This window comes from Hermetia illucens, chromosome 4, assembly GCF_905115235.1.
Source record: "Hermetia illucens chromosome 4, iHerIll2.2.curated.20191125, whole genome shotgun sequence".
In the NCBI taxonomy this organism is placed as follows: Eukaryota; Metazoa; Arthropoda; class Insecta; order Diptera; family Stratiomyidae; genus Hermetia; species Hermetia illucens.
The window spans coordinates 14,592,436-14,606,395 of NC_051852.1; the positions used below are offsets into that span (position 1 = coordinate 14,592,436).

Sequence of the window (13,960 nt, forward strand, 5' to 3'; positions counted from 1 at the left end):
ATCTGGGTCGCCTCCCCTTTCGAACGAGACATCACTTTCAGAAATCCGACGATTTTGCATTTTTGGCCATTTTTACGACCCGGGCGTCGTGGAAATTTCCAATTTTCCTCGATTTTTCTTAGGCTCTCCGACCATCGATTTTCTACGATATCTCGCGTTCCCGATGTCGTAGAGTAAAAATTCTTGCATTTCCTGGATCTGGGTCGCCTCTCCTTTCGAACGAGACATCACTTTCAGAAATCCGACGATTTTGCATTTTTGGCCATTTTTACGACCCGGGGGTCGTGGAAATTTTCAATTTTCCTCGATTTTTCTTAGGCTCTCCGACCATCGATTTTCTGCGATATCTCGCGTTCCCCATGTCGTAGAGTAAAAATTCTTGCATTTCCTGGATCTGGGTCGCCTCTCCTTTCGAACGAGACATCACTTTCAGAAATCCGACGATTTTGCATTTTTGGCCATTTTTACGACCCGGGGGTCGTGGAAATTTTCAATTTTCCTCGATTTTTCTTAGGCTCTCCGACCATCGATTTTCTGCGATATCTCGGGTCCCCGATGTCGTAGAGTAAAAATTCTTGCATTTCCTGGATCTGGGTCGCCTCTCCTTTCGGACGAGACATCACTTTCAGAAATCCGACGATTTTGCATTTTTGGCCATTTTTACGACCCGGGGGTCGTGGAAATTTTCAATTTTCCTCGATTTTTCTTAGGCTCTCCGACCATCGATTTTCTGCGATATCTCGGGCCCCCGATGTCGTAGAGTAAACATTCTTGCATTTCCTGGATCTGGGTCGCCTCTCCTTTCGAACGAGACATCACTTTCAGAAATCCGACGATTTCGCATTTTTGGCCATTTTTACGACCCGCGGGTCGTGGAAATTTCCAATTTTCCTCGATTTTTCTTAGGCTCTCCTACCATCGAGTTTCTACGATATCTGGCGTTCCCGATGTCATAGGGTAAAAATTCTTGCATCTTCTGAATGTGGGCCGCGTCCCCTTTCGAACGAGATGTCTCCCAGGGGATTCCGAGGGTTTTGCATTTGTGCTGGTGCCCGCAATATGTGGATTTGTTCGATATTCATTTTGGATGCTTAATAAATGCGGACCTTCCTTTTGGATGCAAATTATTATATCATGATCATCCAAGCTGGAGCCACATTAAGTTCGGAGAGTGTACTAAAGACAGATTGGTCATACTCGCAGTAGGCAGTAAACCACATTCAGCCTGAGGCCCATTTACGTGCATGCACAGCTGTTGGCATTATCTCGATTCAGTTGAGTGAAAAGCTTTCACCAAGTCATAATTGCATGGGATCAAGTCGAGTTAACCACAGCCGCAACTCGCTCCAGACAAGATAATAAATTTGCTGGCGGTGTCTCTCCACTATCGCTCCTGCATATGCGGTATTTGCGACCATCATTCATCACTTGATAATGCCCAATGCAACTATGACTATTCAGGCTTGCATGTGTGGAGCGGCTGATAATAAACTGGACGACATGTGATATAAATGGAAAACTAATAAGATCCTGGCATTTTCACATTTCCACACGACCGCTTTGGGTCTCTGAATGTGATTTAACTTTTTTTCGCAATTTTTATCGAGTGCTGGATGCATTAAATGTTGGCTGGAATGGGCATGCGATGTGTTAAGGTAGTTCGCTTGTTTGCATACGGAAATTCGTGACTTGTATCATCCACAGCTCAGCGGAGTAGCTCCGTGAAATCCAAAATTATTGTTTAATCTGTCCATGCACTAACATGCAGGAAAAAATGTCAGTTAACGCTCGGTGAAATCGAGTCCTGCTTGCGCTGCAGGTTGGAAACCGGAGTTTAACCTGGAATTTGCATGAAATAATTGTACGGAAATGTTCCAACTAATGAAAAGTCCATCGAATGCCACTAATAGCCTTTGCTCGAAAAGTGTAATGTGCGACATTTACATATATACGAGGAGATACCTGCACTGTTGGATGCAATTGACAGGGAGCTGAGCACTGAATCCGAATGGAGCATTCCTACGAACCCCCTCAGAGCAGTAATCGCACAATGCAAGAGTTCAACGATTCAAGGATTTAGCTCGTAACACCCCTTAAAACGCATTAGTTCTTCGCTCCTTCTGGAAATCCCCAATATCGATTCCTTCGCTCGGGACGGAGTATCAGTTCCAAGGATGTTTCAGCATTTAGGTCATCTCTCGTTTCGTAAACATAATAACGATATCGCTGGCATAGCATTATTCTCTCATAAATTTCCGGAATATATGGGATTGTATGTCAGTCACGGATGGTATCGGAATCATAAGGATGAGCATCGTTTGAGTTGGCAAAAGGGGTTTCTTGGGCATCCGCACGCTTTGAAATGCGAACAGGTCCGTACAGCTACGATTTCAAATCACTGTCTGCATTCAGGATCAAATTTCGATGGGGGAATATTGCATTGAATTGAAATAACAGTCAAGCTCCATTCTGGGAATAATAAAAGGAGGAATGTGGGTAAAGACAGGGACGAGTGAATTTACTTCAATTTTAAAGCTCTGGTCATAAAAGGACACTTGCATTCCATTTAGTATTTTGTTAGTATTTCTCAAGGAAGTGTACGACTCGATGATGCCGGTGGTTGGTAACCGAAAACTGTTGGGAAGGAGGCTGGGATGATTATTAGGCATTGGAAGACTTTTCTTGACCGTTTGGTCTTCATCAAAATTCAGAGTGAATCCAGAAAGGATATACGCGCTTTTTGGGCCCGAAAATAATTTGTTGATTCGAGGTTGATGACTTGATATAGATGTAATTGTCAGATTCTGCGATTTTCACTTTATAAGAGATTCGAAAGGCCTGTGAGTTGGCGTCTTAAGAATACGCTCAAAATCTTCCCTGCTTGTCATAAGAGGCGACTGAAAAGGACAGAAATTTCTGGGCTAACAACCTGCAAATTTTGAAACTTTACTGCCATCGGATAGTCAACAACGGCTCGGACAGGGGCTGACCTCATGCCTACGACTTTAGACTATCGAAAACGGACTATGCTTGGTTTCCAGAAAGTCCGCACGCTCCTTGAAAATACTAGCGAGTGTCCTCACAATGCTCGCTTTCTCCATCTCGAGCGAGAATTCCAAGGAAATAGGTTGCACATTGAGGGTCTCAATGAAGTAAGATTGTAGGGCTTTAGAGAGCACTTCTCTCCTTGTTGCGAGAATGTACGCGAATCCGGTGGCGGGTTCTTCCCGACAGCTACCGCAAGGCGCGCTCTCAAGGGAGCCGATTCCTGACAGACTTGTGACGGCGAAATTTCGGTGCAGGTTGATAGTACTCTTTTATGCAAGTAGTTCAGGAAATTTTTCTTAAAGGTAGCATTGTGATCGTGATAGGTGATCTGAATACCAAGTCCTTAGTTAAATCTACTACAGGATGAAACCGAAGACAACGAAGCAGAGGTGTCTTCCATACAGAAAACAAAGGGTGGCGGAGTCTTCGTCTAACTGAGCCCGAAGACGACTAGTAACAGTACGTCCTGCGAAACGATCAAGGGGTTATTGGAGGGAAGGCTCTTGTTTCTAGTCTAAAGCCTGTGTGCTCTCTAGAAATCCAAGATCTGGACTGCCTCACAGAAATGGTCGAAGTGGAGGAGACCATAAAGCGTGAATGTCCAGAGGTAACCAATGCCCGGATAGGTATCGCCTCTGTAAATGCTTGAAGTCAAAAACTCGCCGTGGTGGAAGTCCCCGAGCAATATGCGAGGAAGCTGCTTAGCAGCGGGAAAATCAAAATGGGACGGGTAGTATGCCGTCAAGTGCTACATGTGTCTGGACTATGGACACACATCAGCAACTTGCAAGGGACCGGATAGGACGACAGCATGCCGGAGATGGGGTCAGGTAGGTCACCAAGCGAATACCTACAATGAAAGCGAAAGTTGCTGGGATCGTAGCTCGTTTGTTAAGAGCGTCGCATACACTGCGGGCTCGGGACGGTGACCAATCTTTACGACGGAACTGGAAAGGGCTAGGGCGCGAATGATATAATCCGCATTTTACATTAAATTAATATGCACGGGAGTGCAACCGCTGACCAGTTCCTAGTGCAGTTCGCTGCAGAGATAAAGGCTGATCTAGGGCTAATCAACAAGCAATACTTAAATGGGGATCCGACTTCATGGCATCTCGTCTTATCGCTGCCATCTAGGAGCCCAAGGCCGAGGGAATGGCTTTGTCTGGATTCGGTGTTTAGGGATAAAGTTTTTGTGTAAAATCGGTTTACTGTCTGTCCGTCCATCTATCTGTCTGTCACGCGCATTTTTCTCACGGGTGGTTATAGCGATTGACACCAAATGGTGGAAAGGTGGGAACTGTGAACGGTCACGCATACAGTGAATTACATTCTTCTACGTCGAACTTAAGGGGGGTCCCCATACATGTAAAACGCAGGTGTAAATTTTCTTCATCAAATATAGTAATATGGGGTATCAAATGAAAGATCTCGGTTGGTACTTTCCAAAAATCGAAAAGGGATTCTGGAAATGGTGGCGAAAACCGGGCTTGTAGTTTTAAATACCCGATCCATGCCAACGTTTCGGCTCCCAGGCAGCGAAGAAAGCGCCCCTGACATCACTTTTGCATCAGAATCTCTGGCACGATCGCTGGTGTGATCATCAGCACATCGCGTTCGAAGTGGTTGACGCTACTTGCCGGCGTGCACCAACCCAACGCTCCCCCTGCCTGTGGAATGTCGCGAGGGTGAACGTCGGGGAATTTGTTGAAGCGGTCCGGGGGGTGGTAACATTGCAGCTAACATTGCCGTAAACTCAGTGATGAACCTGATAACGACAGTGCGTGAGGCTTCCATGCCCCGGAGGAGCCTCAACCGTAACAGGCCTTAAATTCACTGGTGGACGGCGGAAATTGCCGACCTACCGAGGAACTGTTATAAGCTCCGCCGTTTGGTATAAACCAACGAGCAGGTATGCGCCATAAAGGCAGAGTATAGATCAGCAAAAAGGAAACTCCGGAGCGCGGCAAATAAAAGCGAAGCTCGCGGAACCAGGTCAACGAGGTGAATGAAGAACTTGTCTATAAGCTCATCACCAGGAAAATCGGGGCTCTGCGAAAACCCTGCATACTAAATACTGACCAGATGGACCGCATTGTACGGACATTATTCCCCAGACATCCTGTACGGGTTGATATCAATAACGCGAGAAGCATCGACGATTGCCCCCTTTTCACAATGAAACAGCTCGAACAGGCGGTTCTCACCACGAAAACAAGAAGGCGTCAGATCCTGATGGTATCCCGGTGGAAATTTACAAACTGGTGTTCCGCCAACGGCCAGACTTGCTGCTTGAATCGTTATATGTTTGTTTGAAGGAGGCCATTTTTTCTTGTCGCCAGACTCGTGTTGATCAACAAGTGAAGGGAGACCCGAAGCTGCCGTCTGCATACCGACCGCTGTGTATGCTTAACACGGCCGGGAAAGTGCTCAAAAAGCTCATCAGGAGTAGACTCGTTGAAGCATTCCACGCTGCCGGAGACTAATACCCAAGGCAGTTCGGGCTCAGAACAGGGAGATCCAGAGTTGAACTGTTATGGAGGTCGTGGATGCGGTTTATCGGGCCGAGGCGCACAACTGCGGAGCCCGTCATAACGCTTAATGTCAGAAATGGTTTCATTTCCGTAAGATGGACAGATATGCTAGGCGCATAAAAAAACTCATTCCGGGTGCCAAGCTATCTCTTGCGGATATTGAGGGATTATCTGAAAGACCGCTCCTTGATAGGAGGATAGAAATGACTTTGGAGTAGGCCCGAACCTCTGGAACAATTCCTACGATAGTCTACTGAGATTCGATATGCCTGACGAGTCGCGCCAGGTCGGTTATGCATATTGATGCATATGCATATATGATGATGAAAAACCGTAAAAGTCATCTTGACCAGAAAAAGAATCCTGATCCTGAGTCAAAACCAGCGGTTAAATACCTTGGTTTAATGCTCGACTCAAAGATGAGCTTCCTCGAGCAAATCAAAGCAGCAAGGGACAGCAGCTGGAGTCTCGGCCTTGAGTCGAATAATGGCGAATGTTGGGGCCCTTTATCTACTAGGAGAGATCTTCTTATGGAAGCAACGCAGTTCGTTCTGTTCTCTGGGGCGGAGATATGGGCTTATGCTCTGGACAAGGAGGTGTATAGTAAGTGCCGTGCTCAAGTGCAGAGATGGGGAGATTTGCAAGTGGCGTCTGCTTATCGCACTGGCGATGGTGATCGCGGGAATGATCTCCGTTGCCCTCCTTGCCAAGGAGAGTAAAGCTATCTACCGCGGTAAGGGCCGAAACTTAAGAGAGGTGGTTGCCCGTGAAGAACGTCAAGGCACCCTTACCAAGTGGCAACTCTCTTGGCAAAATAATCCAAGGGACAGATGGACCGCGCGGCTTATCGACAATTTAGACCCGTGTCTGAACCGGACGCAGAGATCCCTATCCAACTTCTAAGCGGGCATGGAGGTTTTCAATCTTACTTACAAAGGATTGGATCTCCTGATAGTGTGTTCTCCAAGGAAGTCGCTGAGCACACCCTTTTCTTTTTTAAAATGTGGGACGGCTTTCGTCCTTCTTCTTATTGTGAAGAAGATTGAACTCGACAACGATTGAATGGACACACAAACAAGGAAGCAACAGAGCCAAATTACCTAAACTGTAGGGTGTTGTAGAGCTAGGCTAATCTCGGTATCGGAGAGTGAGAGTATATGCCAAGCTCCGCGAAAGGGACTTCAAAAGTGTCTATACTACATGAACTACGGGAGTGGAGGCGAAATATAATATCGGAGTTAGCAGGACAGTCCATCAGACAATTACAGAGTTTGAAAAGGGTACACATATCAAGAAAGCTGGGGCATTGTTGTTGGCATTATGTGAAATCGGGAAGGATAGTCCATACAGGGAAAGTTCTTTTTGAAAAAGAGGGATCGGATAAATTTGAGTTGTACAGCTTCAAAAGCACTAACAAGCAAGTTAAAAAAATGAAGGAGGGCCAGATTGAGGTAAAGTCGAAGGTGGAGCGAAGTTGGAAATTTAGACGAAGTTTGTCCTCGAAGCTTACACCCAGGTCTTGAAACCAGGTTAGTAGTGATAGGCATTGAGAAGGGTTTAAGCAAATAATACAACCATTGGTATTTGCTGACATTTAGTTTCTTAGCTTGTTAACCGAGCACCAACGAAACAAAGGAAAATAATTTGAGGGCATCTGCATAAAGCAAACACGAGCAGGTGATGATGGAGGGGAGGTCATTTATAAAAAATAGAAGAAGTATGAGGGCAAATATAGAGCCTGGCGGAACACCAGAGGAAGCTGAGAAGGAACGGAATGAGTAACCATGAAAAAACTCTGCAGGAACGGTTTTATAGCTACGAGAAGAGCCATGAGATGACTGAAGAGGAGAAGTTGAATAGAGAGAGTTTGGAGAGGACAATATTGTAGTCACCGGTATCAAAGACCTTAGAGAAATCGATGTACTATGTGTACTCCTAATTAATTTCCGGTTTTTTTGTGAATAAAACACATAATTCCAAGGGAACCCTAAAAGTTATTTTATTAGAAATATTTTCCATCGCTTAATACACATTTCTCCCACCTCTCTGGTAATTTGTGAATACCACGCCAGTAGAATTGACTGTCTTTGGAGTTGAACAATTCAGTGAGCCATTTCCGCAAATTTTCGGAGAAGTCGAAGTCATCATCATCAACGGCGCAACAACCGGTATCCGGTCTAGGCCTGCCTTAATAAGGAACTCCAGACATCCCGGTTTTGCGCCGAGGTCCACCAATTCGATATCCCTAAAAGCTGTCTGGCGTCCTGGCCCACGCCATCGCTCCATCTTAGGCAGGGTCTGCCTCGTCTTCTTTTCCTACCATAGATATTGCCCTTATAGACTTTCCAGGTGGGATCATCTTCATCCATACGGATTAAGTGACCCGCCCACCGTAACCTATTGAGCCGGATTTTATCCACAACCGGACGGTCATGGAATCGCTCATAGATTTCGTCATTGTGTAGGCTACGGAATCGTCCATCCTCATGTAGGGGGCCAAAAACTCTTCGGAGGATTCTTCTCTCGAACGCGGCCAAGAGTTCGCAATTTTTCTTGCTAAGAACCCAAGTTTCCGAGGAATACATGAGGACTGGCAAGATCATAGTCTGGTACAGTAAGAGCTTTGACCCTATGGTGAGACGTTTCGAGCGGAACAGTCTTTGTAAGCTGAAATAGGCTCTGTTGGCTGACAACAACCGTGCGCGGATTTCATCATCGTAGTTGTTATCGGTTGTGACTCTCGACCCTAGATAGGAGAAATTGTCAACGGTCTCAAAGTTGTATTCTCCTATCCTTATTCTTGTTCGTGTTTGTGTTTGACCAGTGCGGTTTGATGTTGTTGGTTGATTCGTCTTCGGTGCTGACGTTGCCACCATATATTTTGTCTTGCCTTCATTGATGTGCAGCCCAAGATCTCGCGCCGCCTGCTCGATCTGGATGAAGGCAGTTTGTACGTCTCGGGTGGTTCTTCCCATGATGTCGATATCGTCAGCATAGGCCAGTAGTTGGGTGGACTTGAAGAGGATCGTACCTCTTGCATTCACCTCAGCATCACGGATCACTTTCTCGAGGGCCAGGTTAAAGAGGACGCATGATAGCGCATCCCCTTGTCGTAGACCGTTGTTGATGTCGAATGGTCTTGAGAGTGATCCTGCTGCTTTTATCTGGCCTCGCACGTTGGTCAGGGTCAGCCTAGTCAGTCTTATTAATTTCGTCGGGATACCGAATTCTCTCATGGCCGTGTACAGTTTTACCCTGGCTATGCTATCATAGGCGGCTTTAAAGTCGATGAACAGGTGGTGCAACTGTTGTCCATATTCCAACAGTTTTTCCATCGCCTGCCGCAGAGAGAAAATCTGATCTGTTGCTGATTTGCCTGGAGTGAAGCCTTTTTGGTATGGGCCAATGATGTTCTGGGCGTATGGGGCTATCCGGCCTAGCAAGATAGTGGAGAATATCTTATAGATGGTACTCAGCAACGTGATACCTCTATAATTGCTGCACTGTGTGATATCTCCCTTTTTATGTATGAGACAGATTATGCCTCGTTGCCAATCGTCAGGCATTGATTCGCTGTCCCATACCTTGAGCACAAGTTGATGAACCACTTGGTGTAACTGGTCGCCTCCATATTTAACCAATTCGGCTGTAATTCCATCGGCTCCTGGCGACTTATGATTTTTTAGCCGATGAATTGCACGGACTGTTTCTCCTAAACTTGGTGGTGGCAGTATTTGTCCGTCGTCTTCAGTTGGCGGGACCTCCAACCCGCCGTTGTTCTGGTTGTTCAGTAGCTCATCAAAGTACTCAACCCATCGCTCTAATATGCCCATTCTGTCGGAAATCAGATTTCCCTCTTTGTCTCGGCAGGATGAGCATCGAGGTGTATAAGGCTTCATCCTGCTGACTTGTTGGTAAAACTTCCGCGCCTGGTGCGGTTGCTCCCTGTACTTTTCTAGTTCACAGACTTGTTGGTTCTCCCAGGCTTCCTTTTTCCGTCTGTGAAGTCGCTTCTCCGCTCGACGGAGTTCGTGATAAGTCTCTGCGCGTGCCCGCGTTCTTTGAGAATGCAACATTACTCGGTATGCGGCATTCTTCCGTTCCGTTGCTAGCCTACATTCATCGTCAAACCAGCCGTTCCGACTCCTTTTGCGGCTGGGGCCAAGTATATTTGTGGCCGTATCCATGATAACATTCTTCAGGTGGTTGTCAAGATCATTAGTTGATGCTTCATCTCCAGGTCCTCTGTTGACTGCGGTTATTGCGGCATCCATTTCCCTCTTATAGGTGTCGCGGAGGGTTGTGTTGTGGATGGCTTCAGTGTTCACTCTCACCTGATTGTCAGAGGGGATTCTAGGTGGTATTGTTATTCGAGCTCGGAGCACCATGCCAACGAGATAGTGATCCGAGTCTATATTGGCCCCCCTATATGTTCTGACATTCATCAAGGTTGAGAGGTGGCGGCGTTCGATCAACACGTGGTCAATTTGGTTGAAAGTGGTCCCGTCTGGAGAGGCCCACGTATGTTTGTGGACCGCTTTCCGCGCAAACCAGGTACTTCCAACAACCATTTCGTGTGACCCTGCTAATTGAATAGTCCGCAGTCCGTTATCATTTGTTTTATCGTGTAAGCTATGGGAGCCAACGTATCGCCTGAATACGGGCTCCTTCCCTACTTGGCTGTTAAAATCCCCAAGTATGATTTTGATATCATATCTGGGACAGGCTTCGAGGGTTCTTTCTACTGCCTCGTAGAAGATATCCTTCTCCGACTCTGCAGTCTCCTCTGTAGGGGCGTGAACGTTTATGAGGCTTATATTTCTAAACTTGCCTCGCAAGCGCAGAGTGCATAGCCGTTCGCTTATGCTTTCAAAGCCGATAACAGCAGGTTTCATTTTTTGGCTGACTAAGAAACCTACTCCGAGCACATGGTTTACTGGATGACCGCTATAATATATGGTGTAGTGGCTCTTCTCCAGGAAACCGGTCCCTGTCCATCGCATCTCTTGCAACGCTGTTATATCAGCCCTATATTGGGACAAGGTATCGGCTAGCTGCTTATCAGCTTCATCTCTGTACAGGGAGCGCACGTTCCATGAGAAAATGCGCCAATCGTTGTTCCTTTGTCGTTGCCGGGTCCGTCGTTTTAAAATCCGTCCTATCCGAGGCTCCTGTTGTGGCTTCGTAACATGTTGTTTTCCGTGTAGGGTTGTCAGCCCTACCCAACCCCCAACCTGGAGGACCAGTTGGTACAATTTGTCCCGTTTTTAGGCGCGGGAGACTCGCCTTCATCCTTCTCCGTCTGCAGCTTTTCGTCAAGAAAGAGCTCCCAGCGGTCACCACGTGGAGGTGGAGATAGGGTTTGGTAGTAGAGCTGTTGGTGTTGGTTCAGCAGGCATTTCCCAGGTTTTATGCTCCATCGTGGGTACCAATCCACGTTTCGCCCCGGGACCTATACTACCCTTTGACCACCTAGTCGAAGTGCTTCTCAGAAAGTGCGCGTGGCGCAATGAGGCAAAGAGGTGGTAATCCGATGGGGGCAGATCTGGTGAGTAAGCCGCATGGTTAAGCACCTCCCGCTTGCATTTTTCCAGCGTGTCGCGAACGACTTTCGACTTATGCAATGGTGCATTGTCGTAGAGCAAAATCACCTTCTTCTGTCTTTCTCGATATTTTGGTCGATTCTCCGCAATCGCTCGGCTTAAATCTTTCATTTGTTGTTTGTAGCGAATGGCGTTCACAGTTTCACTAGGCTTCAGCAGTTCAAAGTAGATCACACCGGTCTGGTCCCACCACACACACAGCATGACCTTCCGACCGTAACGATTGGGTCGTGCCGTAGATGTCGATGCTTCACCTGGACTCATCCACGATTTGTTGCGTTCTCCAAGACAATCCACTTTTCGCCGCCTGTAACAATTCGATGGAGAAAATACTTTCTTTTGTACCGTTGAAGCAACATTTCATACGTCACTTTTCAGTTCTCCATTTGGCTCTCGGTCAGTTCATGAGGCACCCAGTTTCCACACTTCTGAATTTTTCCCATGGCTTGCAGACGTTTCGAAATTGCTTGCTGTGAATTCCCAACGTATCTGCAAGCTCTCGTTGCGTTTGCGTGCTGTCTTCATCCAACAATGCTTGCAATTCGGCGTCATCAAATGATTTTCACTTGCCAGAGTGTGCGGCGTCATTCCGGTCGAAATCTCCATTTTTGAATTGTCGAAACCACATTTCACATGTTCGAAATGTTAATGCACGATCGCCGTAAACTTCCACAAGTGCACAGTGGCTCTCGGACACTTTTTTTCCTTGATTGAACATGAAAAGCAATGCATCGCGCATATGCTCGAAACTCGGTACGAACGCCAACATATTTGACGCGCAATAAAAACTTGCTGGAGGAATTTTTTGGGGAAACGTCAACGCAGTTTAGACACTCGAAAATAACTAAATAAAATGACAGGTATGTGTGACCAACAGCGACACAAAACATAGAACGCCATCTATCGAAAAAAACGGAAATTGATTAGGAGTACACCTGGTAAGTGTCATGTATCCCCTGTAGTACATTAAGGCATTTAATAACGAAGTTGGTAAAGTCCAGAAGGTTTGAAGCAGTGGGTCGATGTTTCACGACAGCATGGTGCCCTTTCCGTATGAGGTTACCGAAGTACCAGTCGTTGATGTATCTCTCAAAGACTCTGGAGCAAGAGGAAAGAAAAGAAATGGGACGGCAGTTCACAGATAGAGTAGTGTCTCAGTTTTTGAGGATACGAATAATAAGGGAAGATGAGGGAAGTAATATTCCTCTAGACTTTTGTTGAAAGTTATAGACAGAGGGAAAAAAATGTATTGTTTATAGTTAACAAGGAAGAGATTAGGAACCTTAATTACTTAACTTTTGGGTCGCAGATAAGGTTCCTCCATTCAATGTGGCGGTTAGCTGCAGGCTTAGGATTCCACACGAATTATCAATTTCCCCTGAATAATGCAATAAATCAATCATCCTTGAATAATTTCTGTTTCTTTTGCTACCAAAGTCGTGAAATAAATTTTCCAACAAAGTGTCTTTTCTCCCTTTTCAAAGCAACGTGATATGCGCGGTCCTTTAGTTGCATTTTGAAAATGGAACTCACCAAATAATTTGTCTGGACCAAAAACAAATTGTGGGAAAGCATTCAATGCTCTAATTTGTTTGTGTTTTATTCAGAGAATTATTTGTTTAAATTTTAAAATAGAATAATTGATTAAATTGTCCTGATGCACTTTATCTATTAGAATAAATTAATTGAGCTAATTTTAATAGTTAGGGAAATTCATGTTGGTGCATTTTATATTTCATTGTTAATTGGGGTAATTAAATGTATTTTGGAAGGGAAAATAATAAAAATAAAATGACAGTCTCTCCTATTCAGAAGATAGTCCCTCCATTCAGACGATAATGCAAAAGGACGAGGGAAACAATTAGAGTTTTTGAAACATAATCCAAGAATATATCTTGTATCTTAACGAATACGAAAGAAATAGTAATAAATCTAATCTATCCAATCTATCATTGCTCTTTTCAGATGGGCAGTATCTACGGTAATGACCCGACAAAATGCTATTCCACGCTCCCAACCACAACCGGATAATGAACAAGCAGCAAATCTTATGCCAGCATTAATTCCTCTATGGGATCTGGCCAACCACAAGGAAGGAAGCTTCTCATCGTCCTATAACATTGAACAGGAACGTCTTGAAAGCTGTGCCCTTTCTGATTTTAACAAGGGCGAGCAGATTTTCATATATTATGGTGATCGATCGAATGTGGAATTTCTAATACATAACGGGTAAGGAAGAAAATTATCATTTTAATTATAAATTCACTGAATTAATTCATGTGGTTGGTATTCACTTCTGGGCGGAATATAGGGCAGGATTATATCCTGTTCTTGCCTATTGTTCTCATTATATTATATAAGATTATGCTATAGTTTCATTATAAATATTTACGGTTTATAGATTGAAATATTCATTCATTCTAGATTTATAGTTTTTTTCAAATATTTTGTTTATCAGATTTCAGAAAAAAGCTCTTTAAGGTTTCCATTTATTGTCTGTATTTCTTTTTAATCTGTTGAAGATACAAAAGTTCAAAACCTCTTTCTATAGGGTTGTGTGAGGCTTTTACTCACTAAAGGCACCTCCTTTTTCTTCGTCTAACCCACAGGACTCCAATTACGGTATTACGTTGCGGAGCAGAATCAGTCACTAAATGCCCGTAGTGTTATTATTCATTGTCTTTCTTTGAAGATCCTCCTTCCTCAGTACATTGTGAATAGCCTTCATAAATTCTTCGACCGCACTCTAAGTTGTATCTGAAGCTAGCATGAACT

The 13,960-nt window shown here is 45.0% G+C and overlaps 1 protein-coding gene across 1 annotated transcript in view; it reads left to right on the plus strand.

The window, feature by feature from the left end:
• The window catches only part of LOC119654623 (actin-histidine N-methyltransferase), a 358,831-nt gene that overhangs the window by 318,199 nt on the left and 26,672 nt on the right, over window positions 1-13,960 (plus strand). Inside the window, exon 2 of the mRNA XM_038060095.1 lies at window positions 13,151-13,414. Coding sequence (XP_037916023.1) covers window positions 13,151-13,414 — 264 coding nt within the window. The remainder of the gene's footprint in view (window positions 1-13,150; window positions 13,415-13,960) is intronic.